This window comes from Pleurodeles waltl, chromosome 5 (genome assembly GCF_031143425.1).
Source record: "Pleurodeles waltl isolate 20211129_DDA chromosome 5, aPleWal1.hap1.20221129, whole genome shotgun sequence".
NCBI lineage: Eukaryota > Metazoa > Chordata > Amphibia > Caudata > Salamandridae > Pleurodeles > Pleurodeles waltl.
The window spans coordinates 538,069,246-538,095,212 of NC_090444.1; the positions used below are offsets into that span (position 1 = coordinate 538,069,246).

A 25,967-nucleotide genomic window follows, 5' to 3' on the forward strand; every position below is an offset into this window, starting at 1 on the left:
TGCCAAGCTGGAGGAGGTAGTTTTACTGGAGGAAAGGATTGGAATAACTTTTTCATGAACTGCTTGATAAGCCAATGAGAACAAAGGGATGGTCCTTTGGATAGTCGTCTATATCTGGAGATGGCAGCTAGGTGAACTTTAATGGATGCATGCGCAAGACCAGACCGCGCCAGATGGAGAAGATACAGTAAGACCTGCTCTGGAGCAGATGTAAGTGGATGAATGCCATTTGCAACACACCATAAACAAAACCGTTTCCATTTTAATGTGTACGTCTTACTGGTGCTATCAGCACATGCTTTGGCTAAAATGGTTTGACAGTCAACAGGAATATTCAGATGTCCGAACTCATTGAACTCAGGAGCCATGCACATAATCTGAGAGACTTGGGATCCGGATGTCTCACTTGGCCCTGGCTGATGGTGAGCAGCTCTGGTACAGATGCTAACCTGAAAACACGAAGACAGCAACAGAAGTTCCGTGTACCACAGTTGATGTGACCAGGCTGGAGCAATTAGAATTATCTGGCAGGGCTCTGATTGGATCTTGCTGATTACCCATGGAAGAAGACGTATCGGAGGAAAGGCGTAAGCATAAATCCCTGACCATGCTATCGAAAGGGCATTTCCCCACAACCCTGGTTGGTGATGCCAGCTTGCATAAAACCGGCATTTCGCGTTCTGTGACATCGTGAAGAGGTCCAGGCTTGGTTTTCCCCACCTGAGAAATATTGCGTCCAGCGTTGTCTGGTTCAGTTCCCACTCGTGGGAAGATGTGATGAGCCTGCTCAGTGAGTCTGCTGTAGTGTTGTTGACTCCCTGAAGATGATCTGCTCGTATGTGCACTGAATGAGGAATGCACCAGGTCCAGATGACTTGAGCTTCTGTGGACAACAAATGAGACCGAGTTCCTCCTTGTTTGTTTACGTAGTGCATGGTGGTTGTATTGTCCGTCCGGACAAGCACCGATGAACCTCGGATTCCTGGCAGAAAAGCCTGCAGTGCCAGGTACATAGCTCTGAGCTCGATGAGGTTGATACGCAGAGTAACATGAGAGTAGGGCCACCTGCGGCTGACTTGAAGATCCTGCAGACATGCACCCCATCCCTCCATCGAAGCATCCGTTATTATTGTAAATGGAAGGACCTGTATTACGAATTCTAGACCCTTGGAGATGTTTGCCGGTGTTGACCACCAATGGAAGGAGTCGACCATTCTTGCTGTTATCTGTATGATATCCCCGAAGGAACCTTGCGTCTGCTTCCACTGTTTATCGAGCTCTTCCTGAAGAGGGCGCATCCGAAGGCGACAGTGGGGTACTAGATTGATACTGGAGGACATCATCCCCAGTAATGATTTGAACTTTTGAACTGAAAGAAACTTTTTTCTTCTAACTGTATCCGCTAGGGTCAGAAGCTTGACGTTCCTCCGCTGGGAATGCTTTCACTTGAGTCGTGTCCAATATAGCACCCAGAAAGACTATTCTTCTGGTAGGCTGAAGCTGGGACTTGTCTCTGTTGACAGTGAGACCTAGTTGCTGGAAGCGGCGTAACGTGGTCTTGAGAGAGTGGCGTAGGGTGCAGATGTCTGGAGCCTTCAGCAACCAGTCGTCCAGATATGGGAATATCTGGTGTTTGAAACCTCTCCGATATGCTGCAACAGGAGCTAAGCATTTTGTGAAAATCCCGGGAGTGGATTTGAGTCCAAAGGGTAGCACTTTGAATTGAATGTGCCGGCCGGCTACCATGAATCTTAAAAAGTTTCGGTGTTTGGGGTGAATGGGTATGTGGAAGTAGGCATCAGGCAGATCTAGGAAGCCATGAAATCGCCTTTGTTGAGAAGCTGCAAGATATCCTTCAATGTCACCATACGGAATGATTGCCTCTTGAGATATTTGTTGAGCTGCCTCAGATCGATGGTTCTCCACAAATTAGACTTCTTTCTGATGAGGAAGAAGCGAGAATAGAAACCACTTCCTTTTTGCGAAGAAGGGACTACCTCTATCGCCCCCTTGGATAACATGACATCTATTTCCAGAAGGAGAAGATGTAGATGTTGTTGACATTCCTGGGAAGGTGGAGTCTCGGGAGGCATGCAAGTGAACTCTAGCAGATGACCATAAGTTATTATGTCCAGAACCCACTTGTTGTTTGTGATCTGCCGCCAATGTTGCAAGTGACGAGTTAAAGAAGGAGAGGCAGCCGGCCCCTGGAGGTTGTCATTGTCTACGTGAGGCGTCCTTAGACTGTCTCTTCGACTTTCCTCTAGGAGAGGGTCTGTTGTATGCCGCCGTCGGAGGTTGCCTCTGATGGCACTGGGGTCTGGAAGGTTGGTACTGGGAGGAATAGGTTGAATATCTGAAAGATTGGTAGGCACAGCGAAAGAAGAGTGTCCTCTACCCCTGGCTTCTTGAAAGGGTGTGCACTTATACTGCAGCGACCCTAAAGACAGTATCCGTATCCGCTTTAATCGCTTGAAGAGCATTGTCGACATGCTTACCAAACAGGTCTTGCCCATCGTAAGGGAGATCCAGGATCTTGGTTTAGACATCCGGCCTAAAAGTTGTGACCTTAAGCCATCCTTGACGCCTTAAGACGGCTGAACCAGCCAGTAGCCGAAACCCCATAGCTGCATTGTCCAGAGAGCAGTCAATCACCTCTGCAGACATCCGTTGACCTTCCATGAGGATCTTTCTTGCTTTCAACTTGCTGGAATCTGGAAGATCATCAACATTGTGCAAGATGTTCGACCACAGCGGCCTGTCGTACCTGCCCAGGAACGCCAGGGAATTTGCAACAAGGACCACAATGGCAGACATAGAAGAAAACCTCTTACCAATGTTGTCAAGGCACCTTTCGTCTTTGTCCGGAGGTGCCAATAGAGGTGCAGAAGGGTTTCTGGAGCGTCTCTGGGCAGCTTGAGAAACCACTGAGTCAGGTTTTGGGTGACCCACCAGGCAAGCAGGAGCGTCCTCTGTTGCTTTATATTTTTTGTCCTGCTTTGATAATGCCAATGGCACTGTCGCTGGATTCTTCATAATTTTAAGTCCCTGATTCCAGACATGGTCAATAATAGGGATTGCCCTGACCGATTTCCTATGCAGCTCTTTAAAGTCTCATAAAAAGCAGTCCTGCTGCATAGATGGCATTTGCAGCTCAAACCTCGCCGCCGCTTTTTCCAAGAGGTTATGAAAAGAGCCAATATCCCCAGGAGAAGACTCACCTGCCATTGGCTCCAGTGAAGGTGGGTGTTGGGAGCACATAATCATCCCATTCATCCGGGTCTGAAAGAACTTCTCCTTCCTCAGCTGCTTCATCGGAAGAGGTCTGGACTTGGGGGCTCTGTGGAGCCTGAGGAGGAATTTGCGGCACCGCAGGAAAAACTGGCAGAGGTGCTGGAGTAGCTGGAGCAGTCACTGTTGGCGTGGGATCCTTCACCGACTGAGGATAGAAGCGCTCTCTATAATCTGCCAGCATGGCCTGTAGATCGGAAACAAGACCAGAAGGCAAGCATACCATTCCCTGTTGTTGCTATGGGACTGGGTCATAATACTGCTGACCATAATAGGAGTCATCAGCCGAGTACTCCTGACATTTAACGTTCAACTGGGAAGGGCTCCTAGCCACCCCAAACAATGCGTCCTGATCGGAGTCTTCGTCGCCATATAAAAACCTAGATGGTAAGAGCCTTGACACCTTGCTTGGTGATGTGACAGATGGTGTCAAATGAGTCTTTGAGAGCCTCTTGAGAGGAGTATGCTGTGCAGATTAATACAAAGGCAATGAAGATGGTCTTTGTCGCTTTGTTGGAAACATTTGAATAGATGAAGATAAGAAACCATTTGTCGTCAACAGGAGCGTTGACGATATTGTCGTCACTGGAAACATCGTAGATGGTGTAGCCGACGACGGTAGTACCGCCGACGGAGGCGTTGTCGACGAGGACATCGTCGACGGAGGCACCGTCAACGGGAGCGTCATCGTAAGATCAATCGTCGAGAAAAGTGTTGACGAGATGGGGCGCCCCGTCGCCGAGGATGATAACGTCATCAACGAAGATCCTGCAGCCGCTGCCGACGACATTGAAATAGTGACTATAACCGGCGTCACCGATGAAACAGTCGTTGACGGGAGTACCGTCGACGATGGCGCCGTCAACGGTGATCCTCCGGGCTTCTTAAACTTGTGGAGAACCTTAGGACGTGGAGTAGCCAGTCCAGAAGCAGTCTTTTAGCTGATTTTTTTTAGGGTTTCTGTGCCTGCTTTCTTTTTCCGTGGAGAGCTATGACTCTTAGTAGATGCCCCTGCTGTTTTTTGCGCCATTTTCTAAGGTGGCTCCTGAATCTCTGAGTTTTCCTGTTTTCTCTTCATAGGTGTTTTAGGGGCAGAAATAGAAGAGGAGGCACTGTCCTCATCAGAGGCAGAATGTCCAGGCTTACCTCTCTGAAGCCACAATAGCAGGCGACCCTCTCTGTCCTACAAAGTCTTTGTTGAGAATTTTCTACATATTTTGCAGTCCTTTGTCTTGTGGCTGGGATACAGGCAATAAATGCATTCCTCATGTGGATCCTCCACATATAATATTTTCTTCAAACAAGAGGCACGGGCTCTAAAAAGGCCTTTCCTTGGTGTCTCTGACATGGCAGCCAGTTTGAAGCACCAGAGAAGAAAAGAAATGTCCAAAAACTGAAGTAGTAGATCTTCTGAAAGAAAATATTGAGCAGAGCTCAAAGAAGACTCCTCGGCACATTGTGTGGTGGAAAATCTGAGGGAAGGCAGCTCCTCATAGGAGGTTCTAAGAGGGTGAGGCAATCTGATTGGTTCAAGTTTGAGCTTGGGTCTATTTTACAAAACGACTATGATAGGTTATTCTATTGAGGCCTAGTCCATGTATTGTGTACATACATCTTCAGGCCTAGTTTTTATATTCCACCGGGGACTCCTATCTCGACGACGGGGAAGTATTCAAGCATGTGAATGTATGAAAGTTCCAATACTGGAGAGAGAGAGGCCCAGAGGGGGTCCTGACTAGAGGATGCCACTGAGCAAAGAATAAGGCACCCGGTCCAGTTGGGACCAGTGCTGCAAAAGTAACCCTGCTGGGGATGCTTGCAAGCTGCAGGTCTTCCCCTAGTGTCACTGATCTCAGTGTGGTTGACTGCCATGTCTCTGGCTGCATATGCCAGGAGGGGGCAACCAAAGACTGCAGGGGTAGTTTACCAATGCCACTTTGACTGTGGACCATCACCTGCATCTGTGAACTACCCCCAGCCCCTCACCCCCCCAACCACTTGAGATAGTTGCCTGCGATGCCTGGATGCCAGGAGTGGGCCACCGGGGCCGCAGTTGTTTTGTCAGCACCCCCACAACACACAGAGGGAGTCAGAAACAAGACCAGAAGCTGCCCTATGAAGGCAACTGCTTCATCCAATTACCTGGAAGGATCACGAAGAAGGAGCTGTGGCACCCAGAGGCTATTGCCACAGTCTGCCTCAGCCTCATAAGCACTAACCCTGCTGAATGTGGGAGAACGTAATGTATGCTACTTGCCGTGGCAGTGCAGGGGAGAAGAGTCTTGCTCTCTGACACTTCGGAGATCGCAGTCAGGCAAGATGCAAGCAGGGCTACAGGCCCTTTGTGGAGACTTGCGTTAGCTCAGAGGTGTTCTGCCCGAGAGACTTTATAATGTCAAAGCTGGATTTTGATGCACACAATAGTGTGTCTTGTAACTGAGGTCACCGCCTGGGTCCCTAACCCATGGACACAGAGTCAGAGCGGAAAGAAGGGACCCGCAGGGAGGGAATAAGCCTGGTTCAACGCTAGGGCACTAGCCTTCAAAGGAATCAGTACTGGACTGAAGAATCACTTTATTAGGGCCATTGTGGGTATTCTGAGTGGTAAACACTTGCATACCTTGCGCCTACCTCCCAATGAAGAGCACAGGACTGCTCGACCAGCGCTAACACTGACAGTCAAGTGGTGAACGGGTAGTGCTTGGCCGAGTTACTCAGAGCCCATAGTGACCAATCCCCCCTTTTAGGGCTAAATAGGGTCTCTCCTTTGGGTGGTTCTTCAGATTCGGATTGCAAAACTCCAGCAGGAATCCTCTGCATCATCCACTTCACCTTCTCACCGACGAAACTGCATCTGGACCCTCGAGGAACTCTACAAACTGCAACAAAGAAGCAAAGACGACTTCTGCAACATTGTATCTTCAGCTTCTGAGAGCAACTGCAACTGTTTCCCGGACGTACATCCTCAGAGGTCAGCCTGTCTGCAGTCTGCACCAGAAGAGCAAAGGAATCTCCATTGAGGTGAAAGAGTCACTCCCCTGCCTCAGCAGGCACCTTACTGCATCGAGGAACAGCTTCGTGGATCCCCTCTCCTGATGAGCTGCGTGGATCCTACATCACGGGTGGTGGAGTTAAGTGGTCCTGGCAGTCCTGGCAGTCCTGATATCCTACTGTCCAACTTTGGTGGAGGTAAGAACCCCCGTGCACTGCATGTTTTGCAGTTGTCAAGGCTTGTTGGTATCCTTCCACGAAGTTCTTCGTGCACCGTGAAGCTTCGGCCTCCAGCACTCTATCCTGCGATGCACATCTTCTTGAGTGGTTCTCCGGCAGCGTGGAAGCCTTTGACGTAGTACTGCGGGGGCCTCCTTTTCCACCTTCTTTGTCCTGTGCCGTGGGACTTCTGTGCACACTGCCTGGTCTTCTGTGGGCTCTCTGAGTTGCAGAGAGCCCCCTCTGACTCCCCCCCTCCTGGGTAGAGTCCACCAGATCCCTCCTGGTCCCGGGCCGCACCATTTTCTGCTAAGCACAAGTTTTGCGTGTGCCAAGGCTTGTTGGCAGACTCCAGCAACACAAACCAGACTGCAATCCTCCATCCGGCGTGGGACATCATCTGCACCAACCAGGAACCCGAATCAGTCTCCTTGGGTGCAGTACTGACTGTTCTTCCTCACCGGTGGTTCTTCTTTTGCACCTTCACCTGGCTTAGCAGTGGCTTCTCTTCTCCCTGGACTCTGCTTCTTGGACTTGGTCCCCTTCTTCCACAGGTCTTCAGGTCCAGGAATCCACTGTTTGTGTCCTGCAGTCTCTTCTGGTACTTGCATAATCTTCTTTCTCGTGTTTCTGTGTGTTCTGGGAAAGTTACTATGTTTAACTCCTGCTTTCCTGAGATCTGGGGTGTGTTCTAGCACTTACCTTTGGTGTTTTCTAGTATTCTCAGCACCCCTCTACCCACTACACTTGCCTAGGTGGGAAACCAAAATTCGCATTCATCTTTCTTAGTATATGGTTTGTGTTCCCCCAGGACCATTTCAAACTATTGTGATTTTCACTAATTGCACTGTTTTCCAACTGTTTATATGCCTATTTCTGCATACTAGTGTATATAATTTGTGTATTACTTACCTCCTAAGTGGGTGTAATCTCTACAGTGGTTTTGGCAATAGTGTCACCCAAATAAAGTACCCTTTTGTTTTTTTTTACACTGAGTGTTTTCTTTCATGTGTGTGAGTACTGTGTGACTACAGTGGTACTGCATGAGCTTTGTATGTCTTTTAGATAAGCCTTAGCTGCTCAACTACAGCTACCTCTAGAAAGCCTGGCTTCTAGACACTGTCTACATTTCACTAATAAGGGATAACTGGACCTGGTATAAGGTGTGAGGTGTGAGTTCCACGGGTACCCACTACAAATCAGGCCAGCCTACTACACTTGTGCCACAAAAAGAAAAGGAAAAAAGTAAATATGCAGCCATAAAAAATATGGCTGTCATTTGCTAGCAATAAAAATGTTCACATTTAAAAACACAGTGATGTGGCAGACAGCTGCAAACTTACAATATGACAAATACTTTTAAACAGCAACTTAAAAAGCATAGAGAAAATTAACCTACATCTAACTAGGTGGCTGAAGTACAGCCAAAATAAATAGCTAGCAATGAACATTAAAACAAAATGTGAACTATAAAATCACACTTTGAACCAGTTTTGTCACTGAATTGAAAGGAACTATTTTTATGCATTTGTGAACAATGAGCATAGGATTTATGCTGCCCTTCAAGTTGAAGGGAGACAATAAATAAAATAGGCTGACTTAATGCCCCATGCTGTATACTGTGGTGGGGGGAGGCAAACATGAATGACAGCTGACAGCCCAATGGATGAAGCCTGCTGACAAATAAAACCTCAAAATTTAAGTATACTATACATTAATTTATTGGGAAAACAACAGTCTGATGTGACATATAAAACTGTCTCAAAGGCTAGACCTAAAAAACAGAAGGCATTCTGTCTAAATGTTTATAAGCAGTTGCATGTTCAACTTTGTCTCATGTACTCCTCAACACATCGCAAGGTCAGGGTTGGACTGGCCCTGACCATGTGATAGTCAGACAGATCAGTGTGTGGGCTGGTTTTGTGGCTGCATGTGGACCAGCTTTGAGGTGCGGTCAGTTTTGTGGCAGTATGCAGGCTGGTATTGTAAACATCTTTAAATAAATGCTAGACGGAACCATCGAGCAGCACTGTGTAGACTGTGGACAGATAAAGCTGTCACTGTTTTTACACAGCTTTACTCTTGGGACTGCTGATGGTCAGTATTCAATCTAACAAAAAAAAAAAAAAAACTCAATAAAATGACTGAAAGCAAAAATATATTTTTGGTCTCCAAAACACACACCACCATAGTAATGTCTGGCATTTAAAAGGCTTTGGATGTGCCCTTTGTGAAAGGGAAGAATGCAATCACTCACAGTTGAGTTAGCCAATAGCTCAAGTGGACTGACCTGCTGTAGTCAAAGCAAGGAAGATGTGAATGACATTAATGGAACAACAACAAGAAGGCTGTTTGATTTTTCAAGTATAATATCCATAAACTTTAAGTAAAATCAGAAGGTCACCATGGTCCTCCAAAAAAGTACCCCCCTGTTTTCAAAAGGTCTTGGTCTAATGCCAGACCCTAAACAATGCATGAGTTTACAGCATGATGTAGCAGACTTGTTTATTTTTTTTACCATTGCAAGGTCATTCTTGCCAATCTTGGAGTCGTAAATAAACAAATTAATCTAAGCATCCACAAAAGTGCATTTAAAAAAAGGAGCAACCCAATGGCAGATGGCAGCCACTCCAAAAAAGGTACCTCGCCTGACTTTTTTTCCGAACACTGCGATGAGAAAGGTGGGGGGCGGCTAAGGGAAGAGCAGTAGGGGGAAGAAATTAAAGCAGGGAAAGCAATGGAAGTGGACGGGGACTGAGAAGCTTGAGGCAAGGTTGCAGAGATTTAAAAAGTCAGAAAGATGTACTGGAGGTAATGAAGAAGCTGGGCATGTGTGGGGGGAATGAGGAAGGCAGAACTATGGAGTGTGCAGGGGTTAAGGATGAGTTTATTCGACATAGAAAGCAGTACGTGATTGAGAGAGTAAGACCACAACTGTACTCTCATGGACTGCATGATGAAAAAGAGAATAATAGATCCTAAATGTGGTCAGTGGAAGGGTACAAGGCAGCCAACGAAAAGGCTGATCAAGATGTTCTCCGGGGGAAGGATAAACACAAGAAGAGAAAGGCAAGTCATCAAATATCAACCAAACACATAAAAAAGTGACAAGAAAGACAACCAATGGTAAGCAAAAGGCAGGCTGTAAGCGCATTGTGAGTTTCTGATACAGTCCACAAGAGGCTCAGCTGAAAGCTGTCTGTTAGGCAAGACCTAAAACGTGCCTACTGTTCCTTGCTCTATCTCCTAAATTCACCTTGCCTTTCAACACCACCATGTCATGCTTTGAAAGCTACGTCCAGTTGTACAAAGTCATCATTGCCAAGTCTACAAGAACACTGCATACGGTTTACAGCTGAGCTGCCCAGTTCCTTCTAGAAATGGTCCTTTTGAAGGCATCACTCGTGCTCTTAAATTATTTTAACTGTTTCCCCATCACAAACGGGATCAGAACTGAAACCACAAGTTGTTGATATATCTGCCTTGTGACTTCCACCAACTTCAAAACAATTTAATTTAGGTTATCAGTCATCGAGGACACTATATCCCAGTCCATATTTCAAATTTCACCACCTATAATGTAAAACTTAAATTCAGTTAGTTTGAATAAATTAAACCAGGACTACATCTCTAAGAATTATGACCTGCCTTTTGAAAAGGAAAAACACGCACATCAAAAAAGGGATAAAATGATGCACAGATGCAAGACCTGCCAAAAAGAAAGTGTTGAAAAAGGCAGCTTGATGCAATAACTGTCAGATCGCCCTAGATTAATTTTTTTTAGAAAGTGACTCACGCTGCTTAGCCCAAATGTACAGTATGCACGATACCAGCCAATGGACTAACGACACCGTGGACCCCTCAAAAACCTCACTCATTTTTTCCAGGTTAAGGGTTTGTGTCTTCCGAGACCAGGTGTTCAAATTATAGAAAGATCTTTCATGAAAAAATAAAAAGGACTACTTAAAAACTTCACTGACAGAGGTAGGTTTAGACTGGGGTGGGCGGAACTCACTGAAATACATAAAAACTACACGAGATTCAGCAGGGTTCCCCCAACAGGCAGACATCTGCATGTTGCACTGCAATTTAGCGCCAGTAGCGTGAGCAGCCCTGAAAAATCAGGGCAAAATGCACAATGGGGTGAATAAAAATGCATGGTCATTCGAATGGCAGCAAATCAACTTGAGAAGCTGCCTTCTGACTGTAACAAGTGTGCATTAGAAAATGGTGCTCGGACATCAAATCATGCTCATGCCTGCTTGTATTTCTGGAGCCTCACAGGAAAATATTCCACCTCTTGCATTTCTGGAGCCTCGCAGGAAAAAAAATTCCACCTTGTGGTGATTTGTGGAATTTGGCCGGGACTCCGCGTCATAAGTGTAACGCAGAGTCACCAAATTACGCCAATTCCATAGGTGAAATGAAACATCCGCTCACCCCCAGTTTAGACATGAGGTAAAGGCTAGACTTCGGTTTAGGTTGTTTTTCGGCTTTATAATTTAGTTATTATGGCCTACAACCAAAGTAATAAACTACAAGCTACAGGATACTGTCCATGCGCCACAAATAAAAACAGGAATGCAGCAAATACAGCACTTACCATTCGATTCCAGGACTTCGGACGTTATTCTTATAGTGAAAGGGAAATCTTTAGGAATAACTGGCTTTAATGCTTTCTCTGCAAGAGCACCTACATTTAACAAATACAATATACCATTAATGTTGGAATTATTGTTTGATGATTAAATCAAAATATATCTAAATATATTTTCCGTACCGTGACCAAGTTCCCTTCTATTGGTTCCAGTAACTCGTCCAATTTCATTTGTTGCAAATGGAGGGAACTAAAAAGAAAACAACATTTTACAAAATATGGTCATGGTGGACGTTTCACATTGCCACGTTCATTCACCTGCTTTGTGTCTCATAGGCTCAATTCACATTTTCAATAAAGCAGAAATCTATTACTCATAAGTGACCAAGGAAAGTTACAGCTTTTTGGGGTTCACAAAACTCCCATGGGTTACACCTGTAATCTACCAGAGTCACACATTTCTTAGAGCACTCTTGCTCCACAATTCTTTCTCATGTGGATTTTCACTAGAACCAAAATCCGCACAATGTTGCGGAAATTGTACTTGTGCTGATAAAGCTTTTGTTTTCTTTTTTTCTATGAATGGTAAGTACATTTTCCGCATAAAGAAAATACTTTCACTAATCGCCCTAACAAGTGGGGGTGTTTGGTCCTTTTACATCTCATTTACACAGTGACTCCATTTAAAAAATATTTTTAGTTGAGTAAATATGGTGGCAAACTCCAATATGTTTGTGGCATACATCTCAAAACATATTTTAAGCTACAGGTGAGCCAAGAGTAGGTATAAAATCACACATTTTTTAAAGAAGTATGTTGTGAGCTTTTTTCCATTTAGGTTGAGATCTGTAAGACCTGATTCAAATTTTATTCACGTGGAAGGCAGTTCAAGAGTCTGGAAGTACATCCTGAGAGATTATTTCAGAGCCTGTCATAATATCAACTGTGGTGTTTTAAAGTATAGAATGGCTCCTGGGGAGAGATTGCCCCACTTTGGAGAGTTCACTCAAATGGTTACTCAACCAAAGGTGTTTAGTTTGGTTTAGGACAGGGGTTTGATCTTAGTGTTGTCACAAATGTGCCGGTAATTATTGAAAGATAACCTCCATACAGTCCCAAGGACGGGAAACCCTGAATAATTTTGGAAACAGAACATTTCTCTTCTGTCTGATCTTCTGTTGCTATATGTTAAGAGTGAGAAAAGGTGGTCAGGGCTGAAGGCTCTGAAGTATGGTTTCCCACCCACCTTGTGCATCCCCTAAAGAATTATCGCCTAAAAAAACACATATGAATAATCCTCGACTCACAGTTGCAAAGCCAAAAACAAACACATTGGAGTGACTGCTGGAGACATTTTGCTGCTCTGACAGGCACATTTTTACCAACCTATTTCAGAGATCTGAACCCACTTTCTACAGCAGGTACAAAGGTATGGTTTCTGACAAATGAGACTGGGTGACGAAAAATTATCTGCAGGACCGACTGTGAGTAAAGATCCAATTTTCTGAGGAAAACATTTATATACATGTATCCCTCTAATCATATGGAATGCACAAGCTCATTAATGAGGCAAACTATACCTGCTGCACTTTGTGATCAGGAAAAAGCTATTCCGGGAGGTGTTGGAAAGAATGGTATATAGAGCACAAGGTTCACAAGGTGGGGTAGGAATACTGAAAGCCATAAATAGGCTAATTTTCTCCATAACCACTTACAAATAGAAGAAAGACGAGTGAGGGACCACAGGGACCTTTGTAGAAATACAATATGTGAAGGCTACTCTATAGTCATAGCTACATAATTCTCCTCATAATAATGCACTGTTTTGAAACGTTATTACATTTTGTGCTATTTGATTAAATAAAAGCTTTCTTTGGGTTTGAATCACCCGCATTGACTCAATCCTGGAAAGATTTGTGAAAATCAGCCAATGCCTAGCAAATTCTGTGTCGGATCTACTAAACACAGCATAGTTTTTATAAATATGTAGATTTACATTTAGCACAAGATTGTCTGAAAGTTATTGTGACGCTGGTTTAGGGTCGGCTTCAGGGCGGTGCAATCAGTGCAGTTGCACCTAGTGCTATTTTTAGAAATAACATTTCCTGCAGACTGATTTACGCACATGATTATTGTCTATGTATAATGTGTGAGATGTAAAGTGCTCTGACACCCTACACTGGTATGAGTAGTGCATTAAAACAAATAAAATGCATGTAAGAGAGGGTCTAAGGAGAGATGAGGGGCACTACTGGAGGCTTTTAATGAGGGAATCAATGGAGAATGACATCATTGGGGGTGGTGGGGGTAAAATATAATGTAAAAGATTTTCGTACAGGGCACCATTAGCTCTAAAGCCGGCCCTGTGCTTGTGCACAGAATGTACTGACATGCATCACATAACGTGCGTGCGCAATCACCATATATTTTTCTGTAACTCAAGCTTACAAGCCAGTGAGGGAACTTCTCCATTCCCTGTGGCATTTTGCTTTTACAGAGGCATTGCTGCTATGAAATGCCTTGCTAATTAATGTTTAGGAGGAACTATGTGATACCGCAACAGCATCTTCCTTAAATCTGACCTAAAGTACTGTTTAACATTTGGCGTAATTGAACCAAGAGCTGAGCATGAAAAGACAACTCCTCGCTCTATTGGCTACTAAAAGAGAATATGATATAAAAGATATAGTAATGTGGACGGGACAACGGCAGATCCATCTTAGACTCCAGGTATTATGACAGAGGGATGTGGGCTGTGCATGAGACAGCATAGATATTCATAAACACACAGACCTTTTTCAGATAGTTATTATGAAGGTAGGCATTAGACCGATTGGTTAGGGATGTGTGACGATATAAGATTGAGGTCTATTTACGGTTTATCCTTTCATTCAAATTGTTTGCTGAGTTTCAACTAATTACGGTGATAATTCTTACTCATATTATTTGTAGGAAAATAACTCATAATATATAGTAGTCTGGTGACAAATACCAACAATGGCATGTTTGTGTTGATTTTATGTTCCAGTGGCAGGACCTTAAAATTCCACCTGAAGATTAAAGATTCTCTGACTGGTTTGTCTTACTTCTAACACCGTCTCTAATGAGCTAACTCTGCAGCAGTACTGCAAGACATAGAACAGTTGCCCATTACCCTGAAAGGGCTTAGGAAATCTACCAATTTGATACCAATAATGGATAAGGTGAAGCAGCCAGGTCAAACTAGAAATAATTTTGTAGTTTGGTGAAAATCTGTTCAATGGCTTAAAAAAGGCCCAAAAATAGTGGCCAAATGAGCTCAAGAACATTGATACATATCTTGATAGTCTGGTTAAAAGTTTGGATTTGCCAAGTCAATTAAGAATTGAAAAAGAAGGAAATATGAGTGGGGAAGAGATTATTTATTCCCAATGCAGATTTGCTGATTCTCAGAGTATCAGTAAATGGGGAAAATCTGATTTCTGGTAGATTTTCGTTGTTGAATTTGTAGAACCATAATCCAGCTAGCAGACAAGCAGATATTTTATGGCTGCACAAAAAACAAATGAATCAGCACCTTTTAAAAGATTGGGGGTTGCTGGTTCCTCTGTGCTAAAGCCTTCTCAAACCCTCCAAGGATCCAAAACAATTTGCAGTGACTGCTGTAGAGCCCCTTCTACTTCATTGTCACATAGGCTTCAGCATAGTGTGTACATCTGAGGGTGAACTGGGGATTCAGCAGGAAATAGGTGAGGCAGACATGAAAACAGATCTGAAAAAGAAGAAATGCACCTCTGGGAAGTTTCTAATGGGCAAATAAATGTATTTTTTTGTCACTGAGATTTACTAAGCTTTCATGCACGTTTCTCATTGTTGTTTTGCATTTCTTGCTCAATTCTCAGCTTTATAGTGGTTTAGCTTCAGGTGAAAGCAGCCTGTGTCCAGCTGTGGATTCGCTGACCACTTGCAACCCTTATAAAGCAGGGCGTGGGTCAGTGATGTCATAGATTGACTATATTCCACAGCAAGTGCATACTGCAGAGAAAGGAGAAGAAGCATTATAAATACGTGGGCAGCACAGTCAGTAGTACGAATCAGGAACCAAGTGAGCATCGCTGAACATGTAAATTGATTTCGCACACCTTGGGCTTTTGTTTTGTTGTGGTGGAAGGCAACAAACACAAAAACATATGTTCTTACACATATTTTTCTGATCATAATTGCAACTCAGTGGGGTATGTTTCTCCAAGGCATTATCGTGTTGCTTATGCTTGGCATTTTGTTTTTTTTAAATGGTGTGGTATTTTTATACTTGAAGATACTTGGCTTCTATTTACTTAGGCCTATGCTTGCGTGCACTTCTTCACTTATGCAGGTTGCTAGTGCAAATGGGGTTACTTGGTTTGACGACTTAGCTGTGTGGGAGTACATGTCTGTGTCTGCTCCTTTTTGGAGCTTGCTAATTTTTATTGGCGCTCTCTATTTACATTTGCATTTTAACAAACCTGTTTTTGCTTTCCACAATCCCTGGAATACACTTCAGTAACACCAAAACCAATGGGTCATTGTTAGTGTGTGTGTGCCACTTAAGTGCTGAAGAAGCATCCCCCTCAAACCGCAGCAGCCAGTATCGTCAAGTAACACCTTCACTGCAGAGTTCTGAAGCGGTCATATGCAAACCTTCCGAAATCAAGTTTACATTAGAAGGTGTGATCTCTGAGCGGCAGCATGCACATCCCTCGAAGGCTGGGATTGTCATGGCCGACAATGGGAGCAATGTAATTTCTGATTCAAAACATGCCAAATTACCCAAACACCTGCTTTAAATCTCGTTGCCAGCCGCTTCCTGAAAAATGCAGCAAATTCAGATTCTTATATTCATTGTCTGACTACAATTTTTAATTTCTGCACGTGACAAATCTTTGTATATTTTTACTTCCATTTCTTTCTATGTGGTCAAGCCATTTTTATTAAGCTTTTGTTAGCAGCAAATAAAAACACATATCGGTGTTTTATTTTTCTGAAACAGTTTAGGCAAACTGTAAAAGGTTTCTTGTATCTGTCTTGTCAATAAATATTTTCTTTTTTTAATTAACTCTTTATTTAATTTTTCCCAAACATAGAGGAACTATATCGCACATTACATTCATTACATTTGGCAGTATGGATAACAATAGTACAAATTAGTATTGTGATCAAGTATATCCCAAAGGCAGAGATTAGCAAAAACATCATGATCATAGCGCAGTTCCCTTCCATTACAAACCCCTGACACTGATTGCTTCTGTGGCCTTCTAGTATCGCCATGTGTCCTTTCCAGGCCACCTTTCGCCCATGGTTTATCTGGGTATGGCTCCAAATGTATTCTTCATGCCTCCGCCCAATCTTTCCATATCTTATAATGCTTCTTGGGGCATCCCTGTGTCTTGTATATTGGGTGTCCTAGCCCCACGCAGAGTCCATACCTTTGGCCCATCCCTCTACTGTGAGGCAGGCCCTAACAATATCCCTCGTGGCAATTAGGAGGCCCAACCAGAGGAGCGCTTTTTGGTGTTGCGTGCCTCCTAGCTCATTTGTAACATGTAGGATAGGAGCACCAGCTTAGAGTCCCTAGGGACATCCCACCCAAATCCCTCTCACAACATCCCCAAGAATCCCATCCCCCCCCAAAAGGGGAGACAGAGGGCAATGCCAAAACATGTGTGCCAAGTCCCCGGGAGTACTCCCACATCTCAAACATCCACCATCCAGGATGAAACCCATTCGATGCTGAGCTCTAGTGTAATATGTGCGGTGAAGTCATTTCAGCTGTATAAGTCGAAATTGTGAGTCTATAATTGCCTCCCTGGGTGCCTCCAATGACTCTATCCAGTCATCATCCTCGAGCTCTCCCAGTTCCCTCTCCTGGGCCCTGAGTACCGCCACCACACGGTCTTGCATGTTTCTTAGCATCTTGTGTACCAGAGATAATTTGTGTTCTTTAATGATTGTCAGGAGGACCGTAGCTTCCAATGGTGAGAGCTCTTCCTGGCTTGCTTGAAGAACTGGCACTAGTGCATGGCAAAGCTTTAAGTATTGAAAGAACTGCATGTGGTGGAGAGCGTACTTCCTCCTGTAGTTCTTGGAAGGATTGCAATACCCCATTAGTCAAAACATCCCCTAGAGGAGAAATCCCTATGGTGTGCCAGGCTGCGAACCCCTGTAGGGCCACAACCGCACGTTTCCCGCCTGAATGGAGTTTCTAGCGTCGGCCCATCCATCCAACCGATGGCTTTCTTGGCTGCCACCCACGCCTTCAATAACAGCAGAGTTTCAAAGGGCAAGCCCCCTCATGTAGCACCACCATACAGCAAATGTGCCAAGTTCAGTAGTCCCATAGTCCTGTCTTCCAGAGTGTAAGTTGGGTCTGTGAACCTCCTGAACCACCAATCGTTGACAACAAGATGATGTGCAGTCCAACATTAAAAGTGGACATCAGGTGTGGCAATATCCCCTCAAATAACGGTCAGCAGCACTTCTCCAGAGAGATACATGGAAACCCCTCCAAAATATTGCTTGAAGGTGTGCATTCACCTTCATAAAAAAAGGAATTGGCAATTGGATAAGGGTGATTTTCGAGGTGATACGGATGCTACTGTAGTGCAACCATCTTAGAGATGGCCGAGAGACCCAGCAGGGACAGCAGGAAGGCTGTCCAGAACGGAATGTCCCTTGTCAGCCGCGACTGCCGCCCATCTCCAGTGACATAGACCCCCAAGTATCTCCAGGCCAGATGCCCATGTCATGACAGTTGGACATAGGGCTATAGGGTAGATTCCGATTTACAGGGGTTAATATGGAGCAACTGCTAATAGCAGCAAGGACAGAGGGCCACCTTGCCAGATGTCCCTCATCACCGGAAACCAATTAAAGACCAATCCACCCATACGCACCCTGGCTCTAAGAACTGTATGTAAGAGAAGCACATAACTGATGAACCTGGGACCACACCCGATCCGCTCAACCAGAGCAAGCATATATGGCCAATCAAGCGAGTCAAAAGCTTTCTGAAAATCTAGTGACATCAAGGCTCTATGCTCGCACACTGATTTGTTCAAGGCTACTGCATTGTGCACTCGCCATAGATTGTGCAAAGTGGCCCGTCCTCGGCATAAACCCAGACTGGTCTGGCAGGATCAGGTGTTCAATGACTGTCCCAATGTGGTTTGCCAGCACTTTTACCCAAACCTTCCCCTTGGTATTCAACAACTAAATGGGCAGGAAATTCTCACAACGTGTGCCATCTGTATTTGGTTTTGGCAGTACAACGAAATCTGCCGTCCTAAGGTCTGCGGCCAATTCCCCTCTCTTCAATGCCTCCAGGAACATCTCCAACATTGGCTGACTCACATGCGGCCAAACCAAGTGCCAATACTCAGGTGGAAACCCATTTGGTCCAGGCGCTTTACCCGGTTGCAAATGGGCTAGGGCCACCCTCAATTTCTCTATAGTAATATCAGCCTCCAAGGATTCCCTGTCTTCCGAAGATAAACTGGAAGGTCCTGTACAAATTGGGACAGGTCCGCACATGGGCTCAACGCATCTGCCTAAAACAAGTCCTGACAGTAGGCGGCAAGGGCCTGTACTATTGGCTCGCCACCCACTAACCTTGATCCTTTGTGAAACTAAGTATGCCATCAGAGCCATTCCTAACCTGGGTGTACAAAGCCAGTGTAAGGTATTACTGGCATTAACACCCCATTGATAAATTTTACTGTGTTGCGTTCCAAGCCGCCTGCGCCTCCTTTGTTAATTCCTGCCAAAGCAGGGCTTGTGTATGCAGTGAGTCACGTAGGACAACCTCCAGACCGGAGGCAGCAAATCAACTCTCTAAATCTAAAATGTGTTCCTCCACGGCCTGGACCTTCTGCTTACTCCTCTCCTTGTGTCCTTTAATATAACAAAAAATTTGACCCCTCGGGTGGCCTTCTGGGCTTCCCATAATACTCCCAAAAAGGAACACAGAGCCATGGTTGTCTGCGAAGAATTGTTTACTTTGGCGGTACCATCTATCCAGTCTCCACCCAGCCCTCGCCCCTCTTGTACCCCAGGACATAACTAGCTCCACTGGTGAGCGATCAGACAGCCCTGTGCAAGATATCTATCACTCTATGACACTCCCTGGTAGGCATGAAAAACTGATCTATTCTAGAAAATGACCTATAGGCACCTGCAGTAGAAGGTGTAACCCCGCACTCTTAGGTGGTGCATCCTCCACAAGTCTACTAGGTTCAGATTACTTACAAAGGTCGCTACTTTGTGGGTCCTTCTCCCCCCCCCATCCCGTCCGTGGAGCGATACTTAAGCACATCACACACTCCATTAAAATCCCCTCCCAGAATCCATGAGACCTCTGGCAGCTCTTTCAACAACTCTCCCGGCATAGCCCGAAAGCCCATTGTGAGCGGGGAGGGGCATTGACACATTATTGATATAGGTAAACCTTGAAGGACCCCAGTGACCGCCACATAATGGCCCAAGCTGTCTTGCCAAACGTTTGGGATCACCAATAGAGTGCCATTTCTGATCAGGATGGCTGTGCCCCCAGAGCCTCTAAAGAAACCTGCATGGTATATCTGGGAGTACCCTTATGTGCAAGGAAAGGCAATTATTTCCCATCAAGTGAGTTTCTTGGAGGAGAACAATAGCTGCCTCTGTTCTCAATGCTGATTTGAGAAAAGCTACCCTCTTAATCTTGTCTAAGAGTCCATTTACATTCCATGACAGCACCCGAAGGGTATCTAACCTAGGTCCATAAATGTTTCCAGTGCAAGAGTGAAATGCAAATAGCCTTCCACCTGTCAGTTGTGATGAAAATAAATATTTTTCTCTCTCATACAGAGAGTTCAAACTCATTTCATCTTCATTCTCAGTTAAACTACAAATTCCCTAGAGTGATCCAGCAAAATATCCATCCAGTCCAATGAATGTTGAGTAAAAACAAAAACAGTGTTTTAATGCTGGGGGAGCCAGACTAATGCTAACAAGGATTATCAGTAAAAATGACAGCCCTCTGATATTTCAAATTGTAGTAGTAGGTTTTGACAGTTCTTTATACTATTTTAAGGCCTGGGAACATGCGGTCCTGTGTGTGTTAACAATGACTCTAGTAAATTTTCCTCAGTAGTCAAACTGTGCCATGTAAATAAGACAAAATAGGAGAGGAAGAACCATTCACCTACTGGGGTATTGTGGTGGGGTTCTGCTGGTTCAACAGAAGCATCACCTCCAATCTCCTGGCTGTTGGAGCTCCTGTACTAGGGGTTTCTTGCTTGTTAGTGGAGAACTTTCCACTTGATGGAAGCATGTTTGGCAAAAACGTATGCTGAAAGGGAAGCATTGTGGTATTTTTTGTATTTCAGGAACAGGCTTGCAGAAGTTGGGATTTCCTCCTGAAATAAAAAAAAATGCAATAGATCTGAAGTGTAGGGGCTTGTCTCCCTCTATTTGTGGATCACGGGTGATTTGTCTTGCCTGGCCCACCATCCCTCGGATGGCAGTCTTGGACAGCAAAGAAGAACATCAGAAGGCCTGGCATAAATTAAGTAGGGCCTGCCTACACGACCCTCTATATGTCATTAAGAATTTCCACAATATATTTATGCTCATCTTTATCAAAATCTTTTTACCTTCAAAAGGTAAACAAACAGAATTTAAAATTTGTGGCCTGAAAAATTTGAATCAATGACTAAAGAATTCAGAGCAAAAATGTTGTTTGTTAAAACCTTAGTTCAAAACCTTGAAATTCATTAAAGCGCAAAACTCCTGAAAAATACATCTTTGCAGACTAAATAAGAGTGGATTTATTGAACATAAATTACTGTGATTCATATTGCAGATCCTAAAACACAAGATGTCTCTAGTTCAACAGTTCGTACATATTTACACTTGCTGGTTCTAACCATGTTAAATCAATCTGTGCCTAGAACAACATAGTACATTTTCTACTTAATGAATTCAACTCAGAAAGTGCACAATGAGGGATGATGTAATTTAAGGCCAGACAAATGTTGGGAATTTATAGACCTTGACTAAGATTCATTAAATTTAGAACATATACCAAGCCAGACGTTGAATGGCTGATGCAGGCAGGGGATAAGACCATATGGCATGCCAGACGTTGAATGGCCAATGAAGGCAGGGGTTAAGAAGCCATCAATGCTCTCAGTTTTAGCTGTATGCCCAGAGAAGTCACAGCCCCAAAATATCAGGATGGTTGCTTCTACATCACTAGTCATCAGCAATCTAATCACTAAGGAAAAATAGATCCATCAACACTCACTTGTGGATTAATCCATATTTGCACAGAAAATGATCACAGGCATATTTTCTTTCACAAGACATAATCCTAACACACTTTCATTTCAACACTTACAAAAGTAGTCATTCAGAAACCACCTTGAAGGTAATCTTACCTCATAATGTAGCATGAAATTTTTGTCCTTCACACCACTGAAAAGTAAACAACAGACATTAGCAGTCGAGATTAGGGGAGTTTGCAAAGGGGCCTGGAGAGCGGAGTTTCTTTCTTTTTCTGTTTTTACACTGGCCCGAAAAGTTTTTTTAAATAGTGCCTGCATTATTTAAAAGCTCATCAGCCAATAGTCAAATGCTTTTTGTCTGATCCACAGACTCTGAATAAACACAGAGTATAAACATTTTGTAAATTAGAAAAATATAAATACAGTGATTAAACAATAACCATTTCCTTCCATCCCTCCTTAGTCGCCAGGCGTGCTGTACCACAATATTATGGTCAAAATATTTACCTGGAGATATATAAAGTCCATCATAATCAACCAAAAAATTCCGCAGAAGTGAAGTTATTAATACTAAGTCTGCAATTACTTTGACAATATTGTGTCAATCAATATTATGGCCTGCATTCGGAGGTTGCTATTCCTACTTCGATGTTGCGACCTAGAACACGGCCTGCACCAAATTCCTCAGTCTTCTAAAATAAACTGCAATGAATGTCTGAGCAACCCCAGGAGCCAATATAAAGACATTCTTTAAAGGCTGTTTTATGCAACGTCAGGGTTGGGTTTTATTAGAATTGTAGCTGTATATGACCTTGGTGAACATCATTGATAGTTTTTGTGGCTATTACGTTTTCTTCTCAGCCAGCAGTCAAAATCAGAGCAAGGCCATGTTTATCTTTGGAATCTAACTACCTCTTGTAATGTTCCAATTCTCCATGTTCAAGGCACTGCGGAGTGTGGAAGATTACCAAACATACTTTAAACATGCAAAATTCCAAAAGGGCATACTGTTAACACTAAAATATTTTCTACAGAATTATTGTTTCTGCTCAAGCCTAGCAATTGCTGTTAAGAATATAGTTCAATATTTCGAAAACAGGCAGCAGTCAAACAAAACAGAAGAAAATAACAAATACATTGGTTTTCAGTGGAGTGCTGAGACATTATCAACAATGGTCAGATGCTCACCTTAGAGCGGCAGTAACAGGATCAGATTTCATACTTGATTCAAGGGAGTCAAATGTAACAGTGCAAAGAACCTAAAATGACAGAAAGTAACAGTAAAAAACAGAAAGTTCACAGGAGGCTGGATTGTTATACTTTCAGTACACAATTTGCGGGACTTTCAGTAAAGAATCAATATTCAATGTTCTCCTAATGATCAATATTAAATTTTTTATACATTCACTCAGTATCATTGCCCCAGAGAAATCAGTGCAGAATCGATCGGCACAGTTCTTTTCACAGTTAAATAACTTTTGCATCCAGCAATACTGTTCACCTCTACCTTTCATAAACTGTGTAACATTTGTAGGTCTAACTTGAGAGCACACAAGTCTTATTTAACAATTCATTAATAAATACATAGAGTGGGCTTTGTTTCCAACCAGAGATGTATTACCCTTTCACCATCTATAAATGTCTGCTAGGTGTATCTCTCTGACTTGTAAGTGCTTCCATTGGAGGGAAGGAGGGATCATTGTAAATTTGAAAAGTACACTCTATTCAATGTAACAAACAATGTGATGATTATTTTGCATTTTAGGCATGACAAATATGGTAACTCTCTTAATCGCTTTACTGTGAAATATAATCTTAAAATGTTGAATGGAGAAAGGGAGGAGGGTGGTTAGGAACCAACTTTTTTGAGTATGCACTGCTCTCCCATCACTGACTAGATTATTAGGTCAGAGTTGCTGGGGACATTTTGGGGGGGTTTCAAGGCAGAATTTACTGGTTTTAGCGACCAGACACTTTTATGCTGTAATCTGAAGGGGAGGGATGGGCAGAGCCTCAGACCAGAACTGGATATCGACTTATTGTGGCAAGGAATAATGGGTTTATGATTAAATGGGCAAAGGTGGATAAGGACATCTTTATGACCCTTTGCTTCATGATAATCAAATGGCCTTTTCCCTCTGTCTTGATATGGAATCAGGACCTAATGTGATTAAGGAGGCTTTAAGAGATATCACAGACAGTTCTGCATTGACTAGAACTTTTGACTCAACGAAGGTGTCTTCCGGGGGCAAGTTTAATTTGGCTTGTACCAAAGCCGTTGACAACCTTCTTACTGCTTTGCGTGCTGACTTGAAGGATAGAAACCAGATAAGAAGAGCCAGGGCTGAATATTGGACTACAAAGGAGGAAAGGGTCAGGGAGAGTAAGGAAAATCATGAGACCTCAGGGTGGCAATCCAAACTAAAGATAACGCCCCTTCGGGAGGGTATTGAACACCACACAATTCAGCAACCAGTCTGATTATTCCACCCAAGTGCAATGTTCAGTATTCGCAATAGATTGAGCACTTTTCAAACATTTATTCCACCAGGGGGTGGCAGAGAGTGAGAGCCATATTGCTCTAGAGGTCGATCCTAAGCCTATGGTGTTTGCGTTAGAGAAGGTTATGACGATCCTTAGGGTTAGCTGCATAGGGAAGGCACTGGGTCCGATGGGGACCCTATGGATGTGTAACTGGACTTCCTGAAATTGTGGGGGGCACTATTAACAAATGACTTTAATGAGATTACAGAGGTCAGCCCACCCCTTTAATGGAAAAAAACAGTTCCCACTTACAAAAAAGGTAATAGGGCCCTCCCAATGTACTACAGACTCATATCGTTTCTGGACTCTACAGCTAAAATCATGAGTTGGATTTTGCTTCAAAGATTAGAGTGGGCAACTACCAACAGTATTTCTGTAGACACTCAATATGAGTTTAAGAAGGGTATGGGCACTATAGATCAGTGCCTGATTATAGCAAAATGCACTGTTATAAAAAAAGGTAGTTTGTTCATGGTTTTCATGGACTTATCAGCAGCTTTAAATTGTGTCACACGTTCTAAGCTTTGGGTATTGATGTCCGAGATGGGTATTGGGAAAGATATTATCAATTTTATTAGGGAACTCTATTTGGAGGCTAACGTGTTTGTTATGGTAGGGATTGAGAGTGTACGGATCCATTTGACATCAAGTGATGAGTGAGGCGAGGGTGTGTCCTCGCTCCCTTTTTTTTTTTTGCTTTATTCAAATAGAATAGAGGCAGCACTTACATATAGACCAAGAGATACCCCTTTTGTGGAAACCCGCCCCCTCCCGATTTTGCTATATGCCAATGACACAGTTCTAGTTGCAAGAGCAGGGCGAGCACTATTGGGGCTCGTCGATGACTACATCAGTTTTATGAGGGATTGTGACCTACGGGTCAATGTAAATAAAACATTTATTATGAGATGCCGGCAGCACCCTCAGAAAAGCCCCTGGTTTCATATTAGCAATGTTATAGTTGAGGAGACAATGGCATTATCCTATCTTGGGGTCCTTTTTGACAGCAAAGGCTCTTGGAAGCCAAAGGGGGCAAATAGAATGGCCCTGATGGGGAAGACCTTGGTAGAGCTACAGACCTTTTGTAAAATAAAATACAAAAAAATAAAAACGGGACATGAAGCCTGTGAGGGAGCTATTGAACGTGTTCAAAGCCAAATCAGTACCTATTGCTATGTATGGGACAGGTATATGGGGGATGGTGGACACTGGAGGGATTCAGAGGACAGAAAACATCTTCCTTAAGAATGTATTAGCTGTCCTGCACAGTTGTGCCACAGTTGAGTGCCATGAGAAGCTTGGCATGCCCTATATTGAGGATAGAATAAAATTAGCACCGCTCTTGGTGTGGCGTTCCATTTGGTCTAGGGAGTCTCACTCACTAAATCGTTTGGTTATCAAAGATTGCCTAAATGTTTTGGTTCTTTGGTGATTACTTGACTTGCATATGTCAAAGCGACACTGGAGGAGATCAGGCTACCGGAGTTGTTTTCACGACCTAGTACATGCTGCAATTGTTCGAAACTAAGGCTGAAAGAGAAATATATGGGGAAAGACATGACTGCGAGGGAAACGACTAATTGTAACAAACCTACAGTATCCATGTATAAACAGTTATTCCCTCAGGTGGGGCTCAACCATACCGATCCATCGGTCCAGAATTATCAGCATTGCTTTGTCCTCACCAGATTTCGTTGTAAGTATAGCCCATGTGATCTAATTAGTCTATTAGAATGCTTGCCATAACCAATTAATTTTATCAAATCTGGCCCTTTTTATTACTGTTTTATATGGCTTGTATATTGTGCATATGTTTTTAAAGGATTGCTGTGTATTTTATCAAGTATACTTATGATTTGTGCTTTTATGATGCAGAAATGCAGCGAATAAAGTTTGTATTGAAGGGCTGATAATTTATCTCATACATTCTACACGGAAAAAACAACCCCTCGGCTACTTTTCCCCTAGCTCTGCCAATCCAATAGAACAGGCTTTAATGTGTTAATCAGCATTTGTGAAAGTAACACATGCAAACAGCATTTTGG

At 43.5% G+C, this 25,967-nt stretch overlaps 1 protein-coding gene across 1 annotated transcript in view; it reads right to left on the bottom strand.

The window, feature by feature from the left end:
- PNPT1 (polyribonucleotide nucleotidyltransferase 1) overlaps nt 1–25,967 on the bottom strand; it is a 357,765-nt gene that overhangs the window by 104,300 nt on the left and 227,498 nt on the right. The window contains exons 14-17 of the mRNA XM_069234364.1: nt 22,567–22,637; nt 21,532–21,568; nt 11,282–11,348; nt 11,105–11,194 (exon numbers count right to left, since the gene is read on the bottom strand). Of these exons, the coding sequence (XP_069090465.1) occupies nt 11,105–11,194; nt 11,282–11,348; nt 21,532–21,568; nt 22,567–22,637 (265 nt within the window). The remainder of the gene's footprint in view (nt 1–11,104; nt 11,195–11,281; nt 11,349–21,531; nt 21,569–22,566; nt 22,638–25,967) is intronic.